The sequence below is a fragment of the Oryza sativa genome, chromosome 4 (assembly GCF_034140825.1).
Source record: "Oryza sativa Japonica Group chromosome 4, ASM3414082v1".
Classification (NCBI taxonomy): domain Eukaryota; kingdom Viridiplantae; phylum Streptophyta; class Magnoliopsida; order Poales; family Poaceae; genus Oryza; species Oryza sativa.
The window spans coordinates 2103814-2125074 of record NC_089038.1 but is presented as its reverse complement, the minus strand read 5'-3'; the positions used below and the strand labels follow the sequence as shown (position 1 = coordinate 2125074).

General features: G+C 43.5%; 2 protein-coding genes across 5 annotated transcripts; both read right to left on the bottom strand.

Moving 5' to 3' along the window:
* Window positions 1–254: 254 nt before the first annotated feature.
* Window positions 255–4320, bottom strand: LOC4335004 (LRR receptor-like serine/threonine-protein kinase RGI2). Its single transcript, XM_015778054.3, has 2 exons — window positions 1313–4320; window positions 255–1086 (listed from the first exon to the last, which is right to left on the bottom strand). Exons 1-2 carry the CDS (start codon window positions 4260–4262, stop codon window positions 593–595), a joined length of 3444 nt encoding a protein of 1147 aa, XP_015633540.1. The 5' UTR covers window positions 4263–4320; the 3' UTR covers window positions 255–592.
* An 8347-nt stretch (window positions 4321–12667) lies between these two features.
* Window positions 12668–19877, bottom strand: LOC4335002 (uncharacterized). 4 transcript variants are annotated; one of them, XM_015778528.3, is made up of 14 exons: window positions 19709–19877; window positions 19539–19621; window positions 18384–18441; window positions 17565–17624; window positions 16468–16597; window positions 16156–16382; window positions 15885–15977; window positions 15737–15808; window positions 14935–14967; window positions 14671–14811; window positions 13760–13816; window positions 13208–13294; window positions 13057–13122; window positions 12668–12898 (listed from the first exon to the last, which is right to left on the bottom strand). In XM_015778528.3, the coding sequence occupies exons 1-13, from the start codon at window positions 19832–19834 to the stop codon at window positions 13087–13089; spliced, it is 1203 nt and encodes a 400-aa protein (XP_015634014.1). In that variant the 5' UTR covers window positions 19835–19877; the 3' UTR covers window positions 12668–12898; window positions 13057–13086. The 4 variants fall into 4 exon arrangements, with proteins under 4 accessions (XP_015634014.1, XP_015634012.1, XP_066165980.1 ...); XM_015778526.3 differs by having other exon boundaries at window positions 12668–12861; XM_066309883.1 differs by lacking the exon at window positions 14935–14967.
* Between the last annotated feature and the right edge of the window lie 1384 nt (window positions 19878–21261).

Below are 21261 nucleotides of genomic sequence, written 5' to 3'. Positions count from 1 at the left end.
GAAACTCTGAATCCAAGTTTCAAAATTGAAATGTCTAGCCATTTTTTGAATCATTCAATTGAGCTATCTGTAGACTTGGACCACTGAAGTAACAGGATTTCACTTCAGAGGTTCCGAACTGACTGCTGAAGAACAAAACCCTGGAACTGCATTTCCTACAGATGTGAAACTAATTCTACATGTATTGGATAACCATTCTTGATTAATCTGAAGTGGAACAATAATCCTGAGCATCTGCATAGCCAGATTAGGAATGTAAGGTAATCTTGGATCTTTATTCAACAGGCATACACTGAACACTAACAAAACAAAGCCATCAAGCTTTTTGCTTCTGCAGGTTCTAGTTCTTCCTAATTCCTCAGCTCCATCTACTTCTACTCTCCAAAAACAAAACAAAAAGAAACGAATTCAAACAGCCTATCCTTCTCCTCCTCTTCCCCCCATTCATTTACACAGCTCACCACCTACCATCACAAATTCACAACAAACTCGCATCAAATTCTCCACCACAAACACATGTAAGATCATCAAACAAGCCCAAGAAGGCACAAACATTTTTCTTATGTTTTCTGTTCAGAGTTATATGGTGGTTTCAATCGAATGGCGACTTGGCCTTGGATGATGAGTTGTAGATCATGGCGGATGAGCCGGAGAAGCTGCTGCTGCTCGGCGGCGTGCTCGACGACGTCGACGTGGCGGCGGCGGCGGCGCGAGGCGGCGAGGCGGCGGCGGCGCCGGACTTGAGGAGGAGGTCGACGTTGGCGTAGTCGTCGCGGTCGAGGCGGATCTCGTTGAGCATGGCGGCGACGTCCTTCATGGCGGGGCGGTCGTCGGGGGAAGGGGCGACGCAGAGGAGGGCGACGCCCATGACCTGCAGCATCTCGTCGACCTCGGCGTCGGAGCGGCCGCGCAGCGCCGGGTCGAGCACGTCGGCGGCGCCCTTCCGGCGGCGGACCCAGTCGACGACGTGCTGGCCGTCGGGGATGGTGGGGTCGATGGGCTGCTTCCCGGTGAGCACCTCCAGCACCACCACCCCGTAGCTGTACACGTCGCTTTTCTCCGTTATCTTCATCATGTACCCGTACTCTGCAATGTTTGTTAATCAGAAGGTGAAAGATTGAAGTAACTTTTGTGACATAGTATTGAAAGCCACTGAACTATATGATTCTGTTCAACATTTGTGCTTAAGATGGGTGGTTTGTCCTTTTTGGTTGCGTGAATTTTAAGCGGAGTGGGCTCAATTGGTTGTACCATCTTGATGTAATTGAATAAGTTTCGATAAAGCTTCCATTATCTTAAAGAAAAAACTTACCTGGGGCGATGTAGCCATATGATCCGGCGACGGTGTTGGACGAGCGGCCAAAGTCGCCGTCGTCGACGAGCTTGGCGAGGCCGAAGTCGGCGATGTAGGCCTCGAAGTCGAGCCCGATGAGGATGTTGTTGGCCTTGATGTCGCGGTGCACGATCGGCGGCACGCAGTCGTGGTGCAGGTACGCGAGCCCCTGCGCCGCACCGAGCACGATCCTGTACCTCACATCCCACTCCAGCTGCGCGCCGCCGCCGCCATGGCCGCCATGGCGGCGCTCGTGGAGCACAGCACCCAGGCTACCGTTCGCCATGTAGTCGTACATGAGCAGCCGTGTCGTCTTGTTCCAGCAGCAGCCGAGGAACCTCACGATGTTCTTGTGCCGGATGCACCCCAGCGTCCTCACCTCCGCCGAGAACGAGTCGCGGACGCGCCCGCCGCCGGCGACGTCGTCCTTGTCGGCGCCGTTGCGGGTGCTTGGCCAGAGCTTCTTGACGGCGATGACCTCGCCGGTGTCGAGGCCGACGCGGTACACCACGCCGGAGCAGCCCTTGCCGATGATGTTGGCGTCGACGAGGTTGCGCACCACCTGCTCGACGCTGAAGCTCAGCTTCTGGAACGGCGTGAACTGCCACGGCCACGCCAGGTCGCCGCCGGACTCCGAGTCGCTGCTCCCGCCGCCGTGCCCGCCCTTCCCGCCGACGATGCCCATCCCGCGCGCCCGTAGGATCCCGACCATGCCCAGCACCATCGCCACCGTCGCCGTCACCAGCAGCGCGATGGCGAGCTTGAGCCGGTGCATCCGCTGCACCTCCTCCTCGTCGGCGCTCATCACCGGCCTCCCGCTGGCGTCGATGCTGACGAAGCACACGTCGCCGCCCTTGGTGCAGAGCCCGGAGTTGCCGGCGAGGCACGACGTCGACAGCTGCCGGAACAGCTTCGTGTCCGGGAGGTAGCCGGTGAAGTTGTTGTTGGACACGTTGAGCGTGACGAGGTTGTCGAGGCCGGCGAGCGGCGCGAGGCCGCCGTCGAGCGCGTTGTACGACAGGTCGAGCACCGAGAGCTTGCTCAGCGCCGAGATCCTCGCCGGGATCGGCCCGGTGAGCCCGTTCCGGCTGAGGTTGAGCGCGATGTCGAGGCCATCAATGGCGCAGAGTTCGTCGGGGATGCGGCCGGAGAGGGCGTTGTCGCTGAGGTCGAGGAGCTCGAGGTTGCGGCACTTTCCCAGCGCCGCCGGGATGGCGCCGGAGAGCGAGTTGCCGCTGAGGACGAGGCGGCTGAGCGCCTCCAGCCTCCCGAACGCGTCGGGGACGCCGCCGGTGAGCTGGTTGTGTGACACGTCGATCTCCTGCAGGCCGCGGACGCCGGCGAGCGACTCCGGCAGCGCGCCGGTGAGCGTGTTGTTGCTGAGGTCGAGCATCTGGAGCTGCGAGCAGTTGCCGAGCTCGGCGGGGACGCCGCCGGCGAGGCGGTTGCTGCCGAGGTCGAGGAAGTTGATGCTCCTCATCCCGGCCACCGCCGCCGGGATCGTCCCGGCGAGCCGGTTTCCTCCTAGCCGCAGCCGCACGAGGCTCGCCGCCTTGCCGATCTCCGGCGGGATGACGCCGGAGAGGTCGTTGGAGAGGAGGAGCAGCTTGGTGAGGTTGCGGAGCAAGAAGATCCCGGGGGGAATGGCGCCGGTGAGGTGGTTGTGCGAGAGGTCGAGCGCCTGGAGGTTGGCGAGGCCGGCGAGCGACGCCGGGATGGAGCCCTCGAGCTGGTTCTGCCACGCGAACACCACCTGCAGCGCGGCGAGGCGGCCGAGCTCCGGCGGGATGAGGCCGGAGATGGCGTTGGTGTCGAGCTGGAGCTGGACGAGCGACGTCGCGTTCGCCAGCGCCGGCGGGATGGTCCCCGTGAGGTTGTTGTCGCTGAGCATGAGGTCCTGCAGCGCCGGGAGGCGGCCGAGCGACGCCGGGATGGCGCCGGAGATGGCGTTGATGGAGAGGTCGAGGGAGACGAGGGAGGTGAGGTTGCCGAAGGTGTCCGGGATGGGCCCCGTCAGCGAGTTCTGCCATAGCAGCAGCTTCTGCAGCCGCGGCAGCGCGCCCAGCGACGGCGGGAGCGGGCCGGAGAGCGAGTTCTCGTAGAGGTAGACGTTGGTGAGGTTGCCGCAGCCGGCGAGCTCCGCCGGGATGGAGCCGGACAGCATCGTCGTGTAGATGGACAGCGTCTGCAAGCTCTGGAGCCGCCCCAGCGACGCCGGGAGCGCGCCGGAGATCTTGGTGTCGGCGAGGCCGAGCACGACGAGGTTGGAGAGCCTCGAGAACGACTCCGGGATCTCGCCGCCGAGGTCACGGTTGCCGCCGGCGCGCAGCGACTCGAGCAGCCGCAGCTCGCCGAGCGACGCCGGGAGCTCGCCGGAGAGGCGGTTGTCGAAGAGCAGGAGGTCCCTGAGCGACGCGGCGAGGTTGCCGAGCGACGCCGGGATTGGGCCCGAGAGCTGGTTGGAGTTGAGCGCCAGCGACGCCATGGCCGTCGCGTTCCCGAGCGAGGCCGGGATGGGGCCGGAGAGCGAGTTGCCGCTGAGGTCGAGCACGGCGAGGCGGCGGCACAGGTGGAGGTCGTCGGGGACGCCGCCGGTGAGGTTGGCGTCGGAGACGACGAGCGACGCGAGCGACGGGAGCGCGGCGCAGATGCCGGGGGGGAGCGGCGCGGCGAGGTGCACCGACTGGAACGTGACGGAGGTGACGCTCCCCGTGGCGGCATCGCAGCCGACGTGCGACCACTTGCACGGCGACGACGCCGACGGCGACCAGTCCGGCGGCCGCGCCGCCGTGGTGTTGAGCCATTGCGTCAGGAAGGCGACCTCCGATGAAGCCGAGGCGGCGGTGGAGGAGGAGAAGGAGAGGAGGTGGAGTAAGAGGAGAAGGAAGTGCATGGGGCTTGGCAACAATGGTGGCAATGGCAGCTGCATCAAAAATCGTGCTGTGCTTGCTTGGGGCAGTGCACAATACACTATGCTAACCAAGCTTGCTTGGTTCAAGAGAGGTGATGATCTCTATGAACTTCACTCTCACTCTTCACTCACTCACCATGGTTCAAGAGTGAAAACAAACACCTTGTTTCTCTCTCTCTCTCTCTCTCTCTCTCTCTCTAGCTACTCTCTCTCTCTTTTCCTCCTCAAAACACTCAACAGGTTGAGCTGTTTGCTTGTGTCTTGGTGCTTGGTTGCTTGCTCCAGATGGATAGTGGTGGTGGTGGTGTCATGGTGAAATGTGGGTGCTTGCTTCAATGCATTGGGCTTCTCCCCAACACAATTTAACAAAGTTTTGCTTCTTCTCTCTCTATTCAATTGGTGATGTGTGTGTAGAGAGAGAGAGAGACAAGGGGGTGCATTGGGGGGAGGGAAGAAGGGAGAAGAAAATTGGGTGTGGCACTGACAATGGGAGCTTAGCTACTCTAGTCTCTAGTGTGCAGCTGCCCTTTGGCTATGATCAAGTATTTCTATTGTCAAATTGCAAACAATTTGCAATGCTACACTCATGTGGAGCATGTACACCATGCTTTTGGTCTCAATCGCACCAATCTTGATGTGTATCTTGGCTTTGTAAATCTATGGTTGAGATTAAAATCTTGACTTAGTTGTCAACTACTTAACTTAATTTGTGCGGCTGCGTCTTCTCCCATAATCAGAAGCTCTCACAAACAGTACATCTTTTGGTCCAGATTTTGAGAAGCTGTAGTTCTAGAATCCAGAAAATGAACTAAAGCCAGAAACTGGAAAACCCAGCTTTTCCAGATCCTCAGAAGCTGGCTATCAACCAACTACTTCTCAGAATTTTAAGTTCCACCAAACAGGCCGTAAGACATGTTTGATTGGCAACTACAGGTTGCTACCTTTTTATCAATAGAAATTATCAAACTTACCTAAGGTTATGTGCTTAAAATCTTGGTCATATCGTAGATAGAATTTTGCCTCTCTTTTTAGTTATTATTACCACGTGCGATCTAATTTGTTGAAAAGGAATTTTACCACAATTACGAATGCAACCAAACAGTTAGTATCTGTATTTATCAAACTTGTCTAACTCTAGATATGGTAAATTGTGCTAAGCTGTGGCTGGCAACTAAACATGTCCTAATTGTGTGCTCTAATAAATGTTATTTGTGGCTTTCTGTGGTACTGGTGTTGGTTGATGGGGGTGATCTTCATGGCTTTAGAAAGCAAGCGGCTTGTGGGGAAGCCAGTCGGTGTTGTGTCCCCTGCACAAGTCGATTGAATGTTGACAATTTAATTTTGCTTGCTTCATCAGTGAGGGCAAAAGCAGCATTAAATCCCATGAAATGCGCGGCAAAAAGGTAGGGTTTGTTTCCGAAAATTAACACCCAAAATAATTATAGGCAATGTTCGACCGTACAAAGGCTAATGTATACTATTTTTTTGGCCAAATAGTCTTGAAGTCAAGTCAAGGGAGTATGTACATAGGTTGGTCAGGATTGTATGTATTCAGAGGGGGACAAAACGTTAAAATGCAGTTTGAAAAGTAAGACTGCAGGTTTGAAGTTTGTATATTCAGACTGCTATGATCAAATGTCTAATTGAAAATGTGTAAAGAGATCACATAATTGACCTAATTAATCTCCTATCATCTTTAGTTTGGTCGAAAAAAACATGAAAAGACTTACTATTTTGTTAAAAAAAACATTAAGGAATCCTCTCAAATGGAGGATTGGCACGAGATTTCAATTCCCAATGGATTCTTTTTCATGTAGGCTCCTTTGATTCAAGGGAAGGATTTGAAAATCTTCATAGGATTGCATTTATTATCAATTTCATAGGAAAATAAGCCACATTAAGACTTTTCTTCAGTTCAATCTTTCTTGGAACAAAATGTTTCAACAAGCTTCGCAAGCAAACCAATGGCTTCTTTGACTTGCACCTGCCGGGATTGCAGGCTAGACAATAGACCTGATTGATCAACTTGTCGGGGTCTGGAGTGCCATTCAGGCTCTACACCTGGTAGAGCACGAGGAGGACAATATAACATGGAAGCTTACTAACCACGGCGAATACACGACATCAACGGCATATAACGCACAACTCCTTGGAACCACCGCTACCAACTTCAACAGGCTAAACTGGAAAGCCTGGGCGCTGCGTAAGTGCAAGACCTTTGCCTGGCTAATCATCCAAAATAGAGTCTGGACTTCTGACAGGCTAGCGACAAGAGATTGACTAAACGGTTCCATCTGCCCCTTACGTCGCCGGACCCATGGAACAGCCCTGCACCTCCTCGCGGAATGTAGATACACAAGAAGAGTCTGGGCGGAACTAGCGGAGTGGGCAGCGTGCGAGCGACTACAATCTAGCCAATGGCGGCAAACTTCGATGGTGCTAGATTGGTGGGAGGCTACCGTAAATATACAAGAGACACCTAAGAAGGCACTCCGCACTTTGGTGTTGTTGGTCGCCTGGGAGATATGGAACAAAAGGAATTGCATAACCTTCCAACAGAAGGAGATTTCAGCTACCTCCCTGTTAGCCAAGATCAAGAAAGAGGCTAAAACTTGGGCCTTAGCAGGAGCGAAAAGTCTTAATAATTGGCTTTCTTTTAGTTAGCTCGGATGGAAGGTCCTCAGCTTCTTTTTTTTCCTTTCGTTTTGTAAAGTTTTCCTTCTCTGTTCAATGAAAGTGGCACTAGTCAATTTGTTAAAAAAAAAGGTTTCTCTTTCCGTTTCGTGTGTTTTCGATTCTATACGATTGAAAAAACATGCTACTTTATTTTTTTCCCAACTGTTTTTCCTATTGAGCATTTCAAAAGGGGCCTAAGAGCCTGGCTATTCTGAATAACGCATGCTTGCTTGATTGTCGCAAGTAAACATAGTAGAATCCCATTTTGTAGTACTCCAATTAACAGAGTGTTAACTAGGCCGGAGCCTCTAGCTAGTTAATTAATTAGCTAAATGGTAAATTTCCAGCATAGAGATGTCAAGATGCTGTATGGGTTATTCCAACATTGGATCACGTGTATATCACGCGCACAGCAGGCAGCTGCAGATTAAAATTACAGTAAGCCAACAAAAATTAGTACACCATTGTTTAAGATTGATGCAGGGAAATTAGAGTACTAATAGCTTTTTACAGTGCCAATTAACCGTGTGCCAACCTTGAGGTTTACATTCCGGTTAACTACTAGAGCACTCACTGAATGGTGGGCCTCATCATTTACATTAATCTCTCATAGGACCCACATGTCAGCGAGTAATTACCAGTGGCTTTGCTTGTTTAATTAGTAAAGAAAATCATATAGATTCGCGCTAGTGTTGAGTTGGATGATGAGGAGCGACCCGCACACGACATGGGGCATCTCTCCACAGTGACAGCCTTCATTGCGTGCAGCCACTAGTTATTAGTTAATTAATTAATTAACGTGATAAGTAAACAGAGTTAGTGGTAGAAATTAAGAAGCATCACTCTAATTAAGCTGGTCAGGGCTAGCTGGTTAAAATGAGGCAAGCATTTTTCTATTACTTTCCACATTCACAATTCAGTCCCTCTAATTTATCTGCATCTATATGTACTTCACCTGCACTACATAATTGGAGCTGCTATAATTCTAGAGAAGAACAAGAAGATCAAATCTATCTTGTTTCAATCGATTCCAATTGTTAAATTGTCAATTCAAATCATGGTTTCAATTAATCCTATGTGCATTGTATGAACAAATCCTCATATATACATCTATTAGTAGATTACAAGTAGTATCATGTTTGGACTTGCAAAGAAATCTTGAGTAATCCAGGATGTTCTGCTAAACACATACATGCATATTTAACAATGTGATCAAACTGTCATAAAGTAAAAGAAAAATTAATGTTAAAATCAGAATGAAGGTGGTGTAAGTGTGACTTCTGAGAGGTGTTTAATACTTTAACAACTTTACCACGTTGGCTGATGATATCTTATTCCTAACCGAGTACTACTACTCTCTAGCCTCTACTCTTAATTAACCGAGTACTTGAATTAACAGTGTTCATACAAGCTAGAGTCTAAACCCCAGCTCTCGTTGTCTAATCTACACAAATTAAATATTAATTAGCAGCTAGCTAGTCTCGGCTTAGGGCAAGTACTATAATAGATGTAATTGTTACCTCCAAATTTATTTATGGCATTCACCAATAAATTAAGATGCAAGATATACAATAGGTCACCCCTAATACACAAATATCAATGCCTTTAGTACTCTCACATCTTTCTTGGAGCTTGTGTGGAGGCTACCTCTTGATTTAGGGGTGGTTCATCATCTCTCTCCTTACTTCTCTCCTCCACCTCATCACCCAATCCTATGTGTCATTTTTAGGGGCAGCACATGAACCATTATAGCACTTGCCCTTAGATGGCTCAATGGTAAGCTTGGTCTTGGGCTTTGAGCTTGTGGCTACCTATTTAAATTGGCACCATGTTAGGGTGCAGCTACCAGTCAATTGTAACCTAGAAAGGCATCTCAAAGTGTTTTTGATTCATTTGAATGTTGGGTTTCTTTTGAGGTATGGTGTCAAGCAGAAGGCATTGGTATGCATCAAAGGATTAGGATGACTTGTGGTGGGGTTAATTCTCCTCCTCACTGTCCCCAAAATATAGGGCCCATCACTGTTAAGAATAATAGAGATGAAGTAAGGAATAACCTAGTTTGATGTTCCATTTCTTTTTGTAAGGATAAATGTATCTAATATGTTTGATCGATGTTCCATTAATTGTAGAGTATGTTGATCGAGGTACTAGAATATAAAGGACATCATGTAAGGTTTTACAAATTAAATGAGCATCCTCAATCACGATGGCAAGGTTGTCATTCATCAAACAATTTATATATCTCAATATAAACTTTTGTATGAGAGTGCATCAAAGAAGAAAAGAACCATCTTTAAGAATGTGTACGAAAAGAAACTACTAATATGGAGTGAGGACAAAGAGACTTATCTATCTATTAAATTAATTTAATTTGGTCAGCAGAACTTTGTGAAAGGAAATATTGCAATGGTAAGAAAATTTGAAAATAATTAGTGGATAGGGAAGTAAGTAAATAAAGGATATGCCGGATTCACAAAACATAAATCATATAGAATATCATAAAAGCATATAAATTTGGATCGTTGATTCTTTAGTACTCTTTTGGATGATGATTCTTATTGCATCCGTTGTGCATCTTACAACGAATTATCAAGTCCATACGTGCATGTGAACTCTCTATCTTGTTGGCGCATGAATTGTCTATCCCCAATGGTTTTTGCGAACCCTGGTCGTCACAGTTTTAAATTAGTTACACACTCTTAACGGTTTGTGTTTCCACAAACATATGTATAGTAATGAAAACAGCAAACAAGACCCAGAGTTGTATGGCGAAAATCCAGAAATGGCCAAAATTGGTGGCAACAATGACCCCAAAAAACTAATTTTTCCTCTAAAGTCCAATCAATGACTCCTGGTACAAGTAATAGGAAACAAGCCAGCTGGCCAACTTCATGTCAAACTGTCAATATAGGTTTAGGCCAAAGTTGAGCGTGGTTGTTTCAAAAAAAAAAAGGAAAAATAGTTTAGTGTGGTTGGTTGTATTGTCACTTGATTGGCTATGGGTCAAAGCTAGTTCCTGGTTTTGGGGAGTTAAAGAGCAAGTCCACATTGGAAAGTTTGGGATGGGGACCCATTTGACGGCCAGATGATCTCCTGGATAGCGACAAGACAATGCATGGTGTGGTGTCTCTTCATATGGTTCTGCACTCGTGTGCATTTAAGACATTATGATTGGGTTGAAATAGCTGTGTACCTTAGAGAAAACCTTTCTGTTTTCTTAACTTTTTCAGATAACTATTAAATGTAAAAATTGTCTAAACTTATTTTGGAAATAAATCTTTTGACCACATCCCTTTGAATATGCAGGCACCTAAACCTCTCTATATTCCATACAGTTCTACTCCATCCGTCCTAAAATAACTTCACTCTTTATCAACTAGTTTGACCCAAATAACCTCATCCTTTAAGCAATTATCGCATTAGAAATTTGTGAAAGTGAGCAATAAATGCATTACGATTTATAAAAGTGACAGACAATTGCATATTGAAGTTTGTTAGAGTAAAGGGCATTCTAGGTTTTATTTTTTTTACCTTTGTATTGGTATGTGTAGGATGTGTGTTAAAATTAAAGTTATTTTGGGACAAGTACACTGTTACAACACTATGATGTGCTGAAAGGTTCAAATCTAGACCTAATATCTATGTGAGGATTTATATTTTTCATATATATTTTTTTAAAAAAAATGAAAATTCAATAAATATGTTTATGTTGACGAAAACATGCCCAATCTTATAAAAATTCAATTATGGTCATAGTTTCGTCCAAAACTTGTGGCTATGGTTCATGTTTGCAAAGCTTTGCATCGATGCTGTGGAAGTGTGGAGAGATGAGCATGTTCATGGTTTCAAGTTTCAACAGGCCATAAGGTCAAAATGTCAAATATAGTACAACGATGTACATTTAAAATAATCACTAACATGTTTTTTAATTATGGTTAAGGTATCAAAGCTATATGCAAATATAATCACTCGGTATATATGACGAGCACAAAACTTATCACCCAACTACTTCTATAAAAGTGCATTTTAGTACTAATGCTAACACTGTATATATGAACCATAGCCACAAACATGCAAATATAAGACACTAAATGCAAAATATTATAAATAATGGTTACAAAGACCATCAAATGTTGCAAATATACGAAGTTTTCTGCAACGGACGCAATGTTTCATCATTTCCTACGTCCTCAGCATTTTTATTCTAATTAATGAAGCACATAAGAAGTTCCAAACTTCAAGAACTGATCTAAACTTGCAGCAGAAAGAATCATGATCGGTTGTGGGTAACACAAGGAGGGATGTGAAGACATGCTCCATGTAGAAATTAAACTGTTAAAACCCCAAGAACTGGATCATGCAGTGCATGTGGATGCAGGAAAAAGTACAAACCGATCGAGCTGTAAAAATTCTCTTACCGGATGTCACTAAATTACTAGCTTGCTCTGCAGCCCTGCAGGCACAAAGCTAGCAGGTTTAGTGGTAAAAACAAGAATTCTAGATCCCAATGCAATGGCTGTTTGTTTAGGCTCAAGTCGTTTCTCAGATTTAATTTACTTAATTACCACAAGATAGGTGTAATAGACATCTGTATTTTTTTTACTGCCTGAATTATTTAGTACTACACACTAGTAGTATTTAGTTTACACAGAACATGGTGGGTAGAGACTAATATATGAAGTATGATATGATTCACTCTTAGCTGTAGTTTACTTGGGTAATTACATGCATCTATAGAACAAAGGCACTACTCCTATGTTTTAGAGGTAAATGGAGATGGAAGAAAGTAACTAGAGATGCCCATGAACTTGTGCTGGTAAAAAAAAGAGTAGTAGAAAACTTAAAGAACGCCCTAAAAAGCATCTCAGCATGCAGTGACCATGCTGTATAATCACCAGCCACACTGCACACCATCCATCCCGGTCAGCTGCTGCTGCTTTTGAAGCGAGTTTAAAGGTTAAAACACTGGCCTCTCTCCAGACGGATTAACTATACACGCATCCCAAGGTTAATTAGGACGTCACATGCTGTTAGATTCCATCTCACACCGCTTAACCCACTTAAGTTTATCTTACCATTCCATCTCCATCTCTTTTTCAACGTGTATTATGTACTATACAAAGCTACAAGCAAGTAGCTAGGCTCGTAGCCACGTGGAACCGCCGCCAAAAGATCCAAATTTCTTTGTGCCTATTAGCAAAACATTAGTATGCATGATTATATTAATTTCTGAATTGGGCATAGGTCTTAATTTTGTTTTGTAGGCTGGGTGATACTGATGTTCATGATAGATGTAAAATCTGTTTAGTTTTATCCTTTTCAATTAAAAGTTCTAATTCCTGGGATGTACACCAACTAGAGCTGTACACGGACATTACACGTAAAACTAAAACCTGTATTTCTAGCATGGCGGTCAATAATTACAGTTAAGGGCAAAGAGTGCCTAAACCAGTGGATGTATATATTACATATATGCTCCTTTGATAAAGGTACCATCAATCTCATTGGTAGAATGGAGTAGAAATCACCTAGTATTGTTTAGATGGCTGTCTACACTGTGATTTCAATTATCTGAGAATTTAAATGATGTGGTGACTGGATTTCATATAAACAGTGGTTTCCACTGTAAAGTTACCCCTACTATCTTACCCTGGAAGCGCTGGTATTTTACGGATATTTCTAGCTGTTATCTAAAGAACTCGTGTAACAGGATAAGAACTTTACTGGAAGTACTAGAACAAACCATAGAGAAAACTGCCGTTCGCTGCAGAAGATAAAAGGCTCGGTAAATAGCGTACTAGTACAAGATAGACCGCTTAGTGCAAAGAGAAATTATTCTTCGTATATTTACAAACAGGAATTTAGGAAACCAGGATACATACTGCCAAGAAAGCCCTACTTGTAATCTTGTATGCATCTCCATCACTGATCAAGTAGCCAGCTGTTAAGCAAGTCCAGTGTTAGTCGGATCAGATGTCCTAGAAATACATATAGTAAACATTTCAGTGCATTTTTTTTATGCTAGTACTACGAGCAGAAGTCTAGCTACAATGAGATTCCAGTAAACCTAGGAAACCAAGAAATTTGATATAGGGATGACTGAACAGAAGGGTGAAACTGCAAATTGTCAACAAACCTGAATATGGCTTCAAAAGTCCACCTGAGTCTATGACCCATCCATTTCCACGACCACAGGAGCAAACTGCATTCAGATGAAAAGAATGTTTTCACTCTGAGTGCAGCAAAGAAATGCTATCACTCGATCATGAATCGTGATCCAAATTTACCTCATCATCTTCATCAATTAGATTCACCGTATTGTTGTCAAGATCCCATCCAAATGTGGTCTCCAGAAGTGATTTTAGTTTTCGAGTCTGAATATATGGAGGTAAACATTAGAAACATCTTTTGATATTATTCCAACATTACACAATAATAAAGCTGAAATAAATTTTCTACAGAAATAATGAGGCTGGCTGCTCAATGGATTGAATTTGCAGCATACTTTGTCTGCAACGTACTCTAGTTATGAATAAAATAAAAAAACATTTTTCTCTGATATTACTCTCCTCTGTTCATATAAACGGCAACCACAGACCAATCATTCAAGTGCACGAAAATATAACTCCCTCAAAATAACTGGTCAAAGGTCCATAATTTGTGGTTTTGTGGATATTAAACCAGGAATTTGAAGTAACCAAAATACTAGTCCAGCTAGGGTATTTTCAGAGAAAGTATGAAGTTCTAAACTCAGTCTAAATGTGGTAATTCAAGCATGGGCTACAGAATTGCTTATGTGGTATGTGTAAATGTGAGAGAGAAGGTATAGGAATGCCCACCCATGACAGAAGGTCACCATCAACAACTGTAGCTTCAAGTATCACCGCAAAGAAATCCTGACAATAGCAGAACAAGCTATTCAGCTTCTAGCTGTGCTTCTAAGCAAACTGTTTCTTACTCCATAATTCAAATATGCGATAAGAAATCATGCTTGGTCATGATTAAATATAATGATTCCAAAATAAATCATGAAGTCAAATGAACTGAACAATATATTCACACATTTTCCAGATATGCAAATTCACCTCTACCTTGATGAGTTTACTATTATTATAGGTGTTTAATAGTCCTCGAGTTTAAAAATGTACGAATGTTAGGGTCCTCTGCATTACGAGTCCCAAATGGACGATCAAACTTAAGTTAGCAATGAATAGGCACACTGCGCTGCTGCTTACTGTCTTCACAACAATAAAAAACAGTAAACATGTAACTAATTGAATCCAGGATATGTCTGCTAACTATACACAGTGAAGCTAAAATCGTTTTACTTCAGGTCCAAGCAGTGCATTCATTGCAATTGCTAAGGACCCATTTAAATGCAATTATGGAGTAATCAATATAAGGGTGAAATACAGTTTCAAATGAAAAGAGCAGTGATAGAGGAGAGATGAGGTTTTACTAACTGTTGGGACATATCTGGTAGGAGCTAACTAAAATACGAAAAATGACTCGATCAGTAGCCAGTGTTGGACAGTGGTGACTTGTTGTGGTTGTTTCAAGATGTACAATCTGATCTAGAGATCAATATTACCATTACTTGATTTTTCGTATTTGACACAATTAAAAATTATATAATGTTTTTTCTTAGTCATACAACTAGTTTTAGGAAATATTTACCTTAAACAGTAAGCATATATCTTGTAACCAAGAAGATTTTGTAGGGTTATCAACAAAAGATGGTAATAAGTACCTTAGAAAGACGATAGAGAAATATGTCTCTTGAAAACCATGCTTCATCTAAGAACAGAGAATTCCCCATTTCCTCACCACTTCTATTATCCTGTGTGTGCTGAAAGCCATGCTTGAGTTGATAGTAAATTGCCCTAATAAACTGAAGCAGCACAAAATGACAAGGAAATGGTTGATTAGTCATTATCATTTCAGACCATCTTTGCCCTGATAAATTCAGTAAAACGTGCCCATATATGAACAGTAGAATAAGGGCAAATGATACCTTTACAAACAAGTTAGTCCTTGTATGAAGAGGCTGTCAAAAGGAGGAAAAATTAAAAAAAAAAACTTATAAGTTCATGAATATACTTGTGCCATCATTTCTTATGACTTATGAGGTATGATTTAACTCGGACAGTGGTATGTGCATTATAAATTTGTAGTAGTACTATATAGTGCAATAAATCCTCAAGAAGGTAATTATAAACTGTCATGTCAGTGCATCCGTTCGCTTCATTGTTCCACACTCCCAGCCTCAAGACACCAAGTAAATTCAGTTTGTTAACATTGACGGAAAGCATTCATGTCTTGAAGCATGTGCTCAGCTTCATCAAGATGTACCCTAAGATGACAGTTTTAACCAACAGAATCTGGTTACTACAGATAATGATGAGTTGTTGAAACTTTTAGACAGCATATTCATGGAATTTGGTTGAACCAATGCTTACAGAAGCACGGTAGCTTCTTCATCAAAATGTGTCCTGAGCAGTTTAATCAACCTATTACATGTCTCACTTCAAAAAAGAAATGGAACCTCTAGCCATCTGGGTACAAGCGAAGCTCTATTTTTGCAGAATGCAGATGCAAGCAGCCACCAAAAAAATGCTCAATGACACTATTTTGTGCACTCTGATTTTTCTGTTTTGATAGAAATTAGTTAGCATGTTTAAATAAAGAGTAGCACTATTGAGTAGGCAGTACACCATCGATGAAGCAAAACATGTACATTCTATCCATCAATTTGTGAAGATGCAGTAAAAGTGCTGCTTAATATTAACAGAAAGTTGAGATAAATTAGTACTTACAGCTTCACTACAGCTCAAAAGAAGACTAACTAATGCTTTCCATTGCATAAAAGCCTCCAGTGACTGCCCCATCTAAATAACTCAAAAATGTTAAGAGAATTATGATTTATTGAATGTCTTTAAAGAAGTTGGTTTTTTTCAGTAGTACCATAAATGCTATGAAAGCAAACTGCAGCTCTCCCAAGAGTAAATCCTCTTGGCCTTGGTAATTCTTGGCCAAAACACTCTCCAGCAAGCATGTCTGAGAAGTATAATAGCTTCATCAGCAAATAATAATACAATTTTTCGATTTGGTGCAATTTACATGAGGCATGTGTGAAAGGAATCAATCCAAGCAATCCACCATTAGTAGAAATTACTATGCCTAATGTAGAAACTAGAGCATGAGAGCATATCTAACATGAAGCCCAGAATATTACTTTGTCCAGATTTAATGCAGTTAGCTCATCCCCAGAGATGTTACTATGCTTAATTGAAGCAGGGATAGTTGTATAGTAGCATCCTCTCCGCTCAGACTGCACAGGAGCATTCTTTGCAAATTTTCCATCTTTTAGTTGGTCCATTAAACGTCTCTCCATGTCTGTTTGCGGAGCTTTATCCATCCATGATGACTCCCATGCAATTGTAATTTCTCCACCAATTGGCTCTGGAGATATCAAATATAAATCAAATATGTAATAAATGTGCCGACTTCCAAACCAATATGAGAAACAAGAAGGAATCTTGCATACCAAGACGTTCAATGACACTTTGTGGCAAGTAGCTTGAGAGTTGTTTCCAATCTCCAAATGAATCCAAATTATATGGTCCAAGCTGACTGTCAAACTCGAAATGTCTTACTGCTTCAGAATATCTGATTTCCTACCAAAAAGTAAACTTCAGTTTCCTAAACGAAAAACCAACTGGGCATATCTGTTATGTGTATTTTTGTCAAGTCATAGTGAATTTTGCAGAAGCACAAGTCTGTGGAATATGTACAAGTTAGGGGTATTAGACAAATTTAATTTTACCTGATTCATGTAATGTACACTGTTTCTCACTAACAACAGTGGCAATCCATAGAAAAACAAGTTCAAACTTCAAACATAGGTTGAGTGCATTTTGTCTAGTCCTTTTTTTAGGGAATTGTCTAGTCTAATTTCCACTGTCATTTATGGTGCAAGTATGAGAGAGCTGCAATTCCAATTTTAAGCAATGTATCTTATACCTCATTATAAACTGATTTAGTTATTCACAAGTTGCCATGTCTGTCTTCATAATGTACAATCACAATACAATTGATACTTGGCATACTTTACAGTTTAACAGCGCATGAAGGAAATATGAAAATTACAGGATTTAAAAGAACTTGAAGCTACTATACCAACATTCAGCAAAATGCACTCTTTTATCTTCTGAAATAGTGGCTTTTCAAGACACTTCCATCTCAGTTCAGTGCAATGTAGCCTTTATAAGAACTAGAAAGGGACAGGTGCTTCTATGCTCCACATACTTTAATTTGCACCGGTTTCAAAGCAATATTAACATTGCACGCATCGGAGGATCACTTGGATCCTAGTACTGGAAGTGGATCAATTGGTTGAAATATAATGCTTTTTGTTTCAAATGGTCCATTAGCAACATATAAAAGCAGATTTCCTGGTTTTCAGTTAGCAGCCAAACAGAATGCCTAGCAATTGAAGGATCAAGACATTCATCAAAGGAAACAAAGCAATGGAGGACCAATCAATAGTCCGTATGTCTACACTGATAACCATTACAAAAGTTACTAGAAAAATATAAAGTGATATAATAGATTAAAGACAATTCTATCAATCAGATATGTCACCTCCTCTTCTGGTAGTTTTATTAATCTCTCCTCCTGTGCATGCCACTTCCGAACAATCACCTGGAAATAGCATACAGAAAATGGTACTGTAAACATGCAAGTTACTGCCATCATCAGAATCCCCCCCCCCCCAAAAAAAAAAAATCAAACTTTGACTTCCTTCAAAATTTTAAGTACAGTTGAGAATATTAATCGTCATTCACTGTGACAACAATCACAACATTCATTTTCATCTCTTGCTTCAGTACATCTTACAAGTGAGTTCTTCTTTGTTGGCTTTTCTTCTGTTCATTCTATAGACCAAATTAGATTTTTTTTCTTTTAGCCAGGCATACATATCTATATATATACAATACATGCAAGTTTATCCATTATTTGAAAATGAGTGGTTAGATCCACGCATTCATGTAACTACACTTCAGCAAATCATATCAACAGTATCTTATTTGCTAAGATGAAAATAAAAAAGAGAATAACATACGGTAGTAATGCAACTGTAGTAAAAATAAATACAATACTACTTTATTTAGCAGGACAGGGTTCTACATTTTGAATTCACCGCCCTATCTGATTTTCCGTGGCTAGCACTGATAAAAGAAATATTAGCTATTCACAGAATAATAAATGTAGTGGATATGTTGATGGTTCATCCTTCCAACCCCCATTTTCAGTAAAACTGACATGTTCACATACAACAGAGTAGCACAAAACAAAACCCAGGATGCAGAATTCAGCATTAACCCTAGAATGGATAATATCTGGTGCCATATTATCTCTGCGGGCAATTTAAACTTGATTTGGGGCATCATGAAAGAGTACCTCAGATGGGTGAGTAGTAAGAAAGAATCCGACAGTAGGTGCGAACTCATTTGCGTGCCTGAAAGGATCACAGATTGTGGAAGAATAATCAATATGTGGCTTCTCATGTAAGTTGTTTTGGCCATAACTGAAAGACACAGACCATGCAGGCGAAATGGAACAGAATGCGTAAAACAGGCACAAGTGGTTTCATCATCTTAACATGGTTTTCTGAATGCCATAACTCCAGATCAAGTAATCAAACGTGCTGCTACTGATATATATCAAGACCGGTTTACAAATGTTAATCAAGATCGGTACCAGTGATTTCAAGTCGTCTAGTCGGGACTAGTCGTAAGGGCACCGACTAGTCGACTAATCGCGATTAGTCGCAACTAGTCATAGATTAGTCGGTGACTATAGGCTAGGGATATGCAGGATAATGTACAGATGTTTATAAGTATTAATTACCATAGTATACTAGTATAGTATAGTACAAACTAAGGATAATCAGATTTTCACAGTTGACAGTTCACACTTGACATAAGGTCTTAAAGTTAAATCATTTACCTGTCCTAGTTGCAATAAGTCCTTCATCTTTTCTCCCCTCTCTCTCGTGACTAGATCTAGATGGCTGGTTAGGGTTAGATGAGGGGTACAGGCCTTCTTGGGCTGGGCAAAAGGCCTGCCACTGAAGTGTAAAGTCCAACACATATTTTTAGCCCTAACAGACTAGTCATCCACGACTAATTTGATCGACTCTCATGACTAGTCGTGATTAGTCGGACGATAAGTTTTCTGGTCAAACTAATCGCTTCAAAGTTCATGATCGAGGTCAGGGTAGCGATAAGGATAACTAATCATGATTAGTCGCGACTAATCGGACGACTTGAAAACACTGATCAGTACACAAACTGTTGTGACCCAAAGAAGCACTAGGTAGTTAATTACGCTTCGCTAAGATTGTCTTGTCAAAATGGAAGGTAGAATCGAGCTATCCGATCCAATTGATGATGCTACACTAGTACACTAGCAAGGTTCTTTTAATAATTTTTTTAAAAAAAAATCAACCTTACATGCATATCACTCAGCACTTGCTGGCTAAACAACTCTGCACAAGTTGACTGACGGTGTGATAAATCTAAGAAATAGAGAAATGGGATGACGCAATGCAACCTGTTGGGGGAGCAGTAGTAGAGGAAATGCGGCCCCGGAGGCACCATCTTGATCCCCTTGAACTTGGGCCCGACGGAGAACACCTGAACCGAATCGAATCAAAAGCAGCAGCACGCAAGAATTAGCCTAGCGAGGAGAAAAGGTGGGGTTTAGGGTTTAGGGAAACCAACCTGGGTGTCGACGCCGAGGAGGGTGCGCTGGGGCACGTCGAGGAGGAGGAGCGTGGCGCCCTTCCGCACCAGCTCCGTCGCCGCCTCCGGGTCCACCGCCGCCGCCGCGCCGCCGCCGCTCGACATGGTGCCGCCCAGAAGAGAATGAAGGACCCAGAAAAGAAAAATCGAAACGAAACCTGGTCGGGCGGGTGGATCTTCTGCGGCTGGACTCAACTCGTGTACTCAAGCGCCGATTAGTTGCCGTGTATTGGTCCGTTAACTTGTGAGAGAGCATCTAATGCACTCACCTCCCCCTTAAATAAGCAGGCAGGTTTAAAAAAGTCACACAATATTGATCAATTTGCTTCTTCAAATAAAAGAGTACTTCAAAATCATGGTGTTGTTGGAGGAGATGGAGGAGGAAGATGGCCTTCAGATTCTTCCTCATCAGTAGGAGGGCATCGGTTGGAACAAATGGGAGAGAGCAATCCAGAAGAGATGTGAAGGATTCATAAATGGCGATGCAGAGAGAGGAGACACAGCAACGAGCTCACGTAGAAGTGAGGGAGGAAGAGGCAATGGAGACGAATCAAGAGCTAGAAGCAGAGCTTCTCGCCGGGATAGGGGAGGTGAGGTTCAAGCTAGAGCTCAAGCGGCTGATTCAGGGAGATGCTATCTCTCTAAGTATGGCTCTTCCTTTGCAAATTCTCATCTGGCAACTAATAGAAATGTACTCCCTGGTGGCGTTAGGGTACTAGCAGTGCTATGGAAGAAAATGACAAGCTCTTTTATCAAGAAGTGGATGATCGAGCTCAATCAGAAGGAAGCAAGTCTCAGTTTCTCCACAGAGTCAAGTCGCACCTGACTTTAGGTATGGCTTATTTGGCTGGGGCTCAAGCTGCTAGGAATTATGGTTCTCCTGCTACGATCGGGGGATGTTGTTCTGTTTCTGGGCATGATGTGGCTAGCGTTCCTCGAGGAAAACTTTTGCAAACTCAGCCTCAAGATCAGCTTCTTGCACATGGGGATTACTTGGGATTGGAGAAAGGTCGGCTCACTTCTCAAGGGCAGTTGGCGCCAGCCCACAAGGTGCCACAGGCACCATGACTTTCTTGAGCTGGAACTGCCGAGGTATGGGAGGACACCTCGGCAGGAGGAAGATGCAGTACCTCCGTAGTTTGATCAGCTCCACTCTCGCTCAGGTAATATTTATTTCTGAAACAAAAAATGATTCTTTCACTTCCTCTGATCTCACTGATGCTTTTCATGTAGATAATAGCTATATAGTTCCTGTTGTCCATGCTTCTGGTGGTTTGTGGCTTTTGTGGAATAATGAAGTGGACCTCACTGCGATGAGTAGTTGTGCCAATTATATAGTAGCTGTAGGTGTTTCATATCCCTAGTGGCACGATGTTTAATCTTTTGTATATATATGGTGATCCTACTCATCTTAGTTCTAGCAGAATTTGGCAGGAGGTTAGTACTTTTGTTAATCAAAGTAGCCATCGTGCCACCATCTGTATGGGACACTTGAATGATATTATGAACCTTGGGAGAAATATGGTAATGCT

Coding starts and splice junctions, on each gene's coding strand:
- LOC4335004 (XM_015778054.3), bottom strand. CDS start 4,262: ATGCAGCTGCCATTGCCACCATTGTTGCCAAGCCCCATGCACTTCCTT. Junction 1,087..1,312: donor ATATGGCTACATCGCCCCAG/GTAAGTTTTTTC, acceptor CAAACATTGCAG/AGTACGGGTACATGATGAAG.
- LOC4335002 (XM_015778528.3), bottom strand. CDS start 19,834: ATGTCGAGCGGCGGCGGCGCGGCGGCGGCGGTGGACCCGGAGGCGGCG. Junction 18,442..19,538: donor TACTACTGCTCCCCCAACAG/GTTGCATTGCGT, acceptor TGATCCTTTCAG/GCACGCAAATGAGTTCGCAC. Junction 13,295..13,759: donor ATGGTGACCTTCTGTCATGG/GTGGGCATTCCT, acceptor CCATATATTCAG/ACTCGAAAACTAAAATCACT.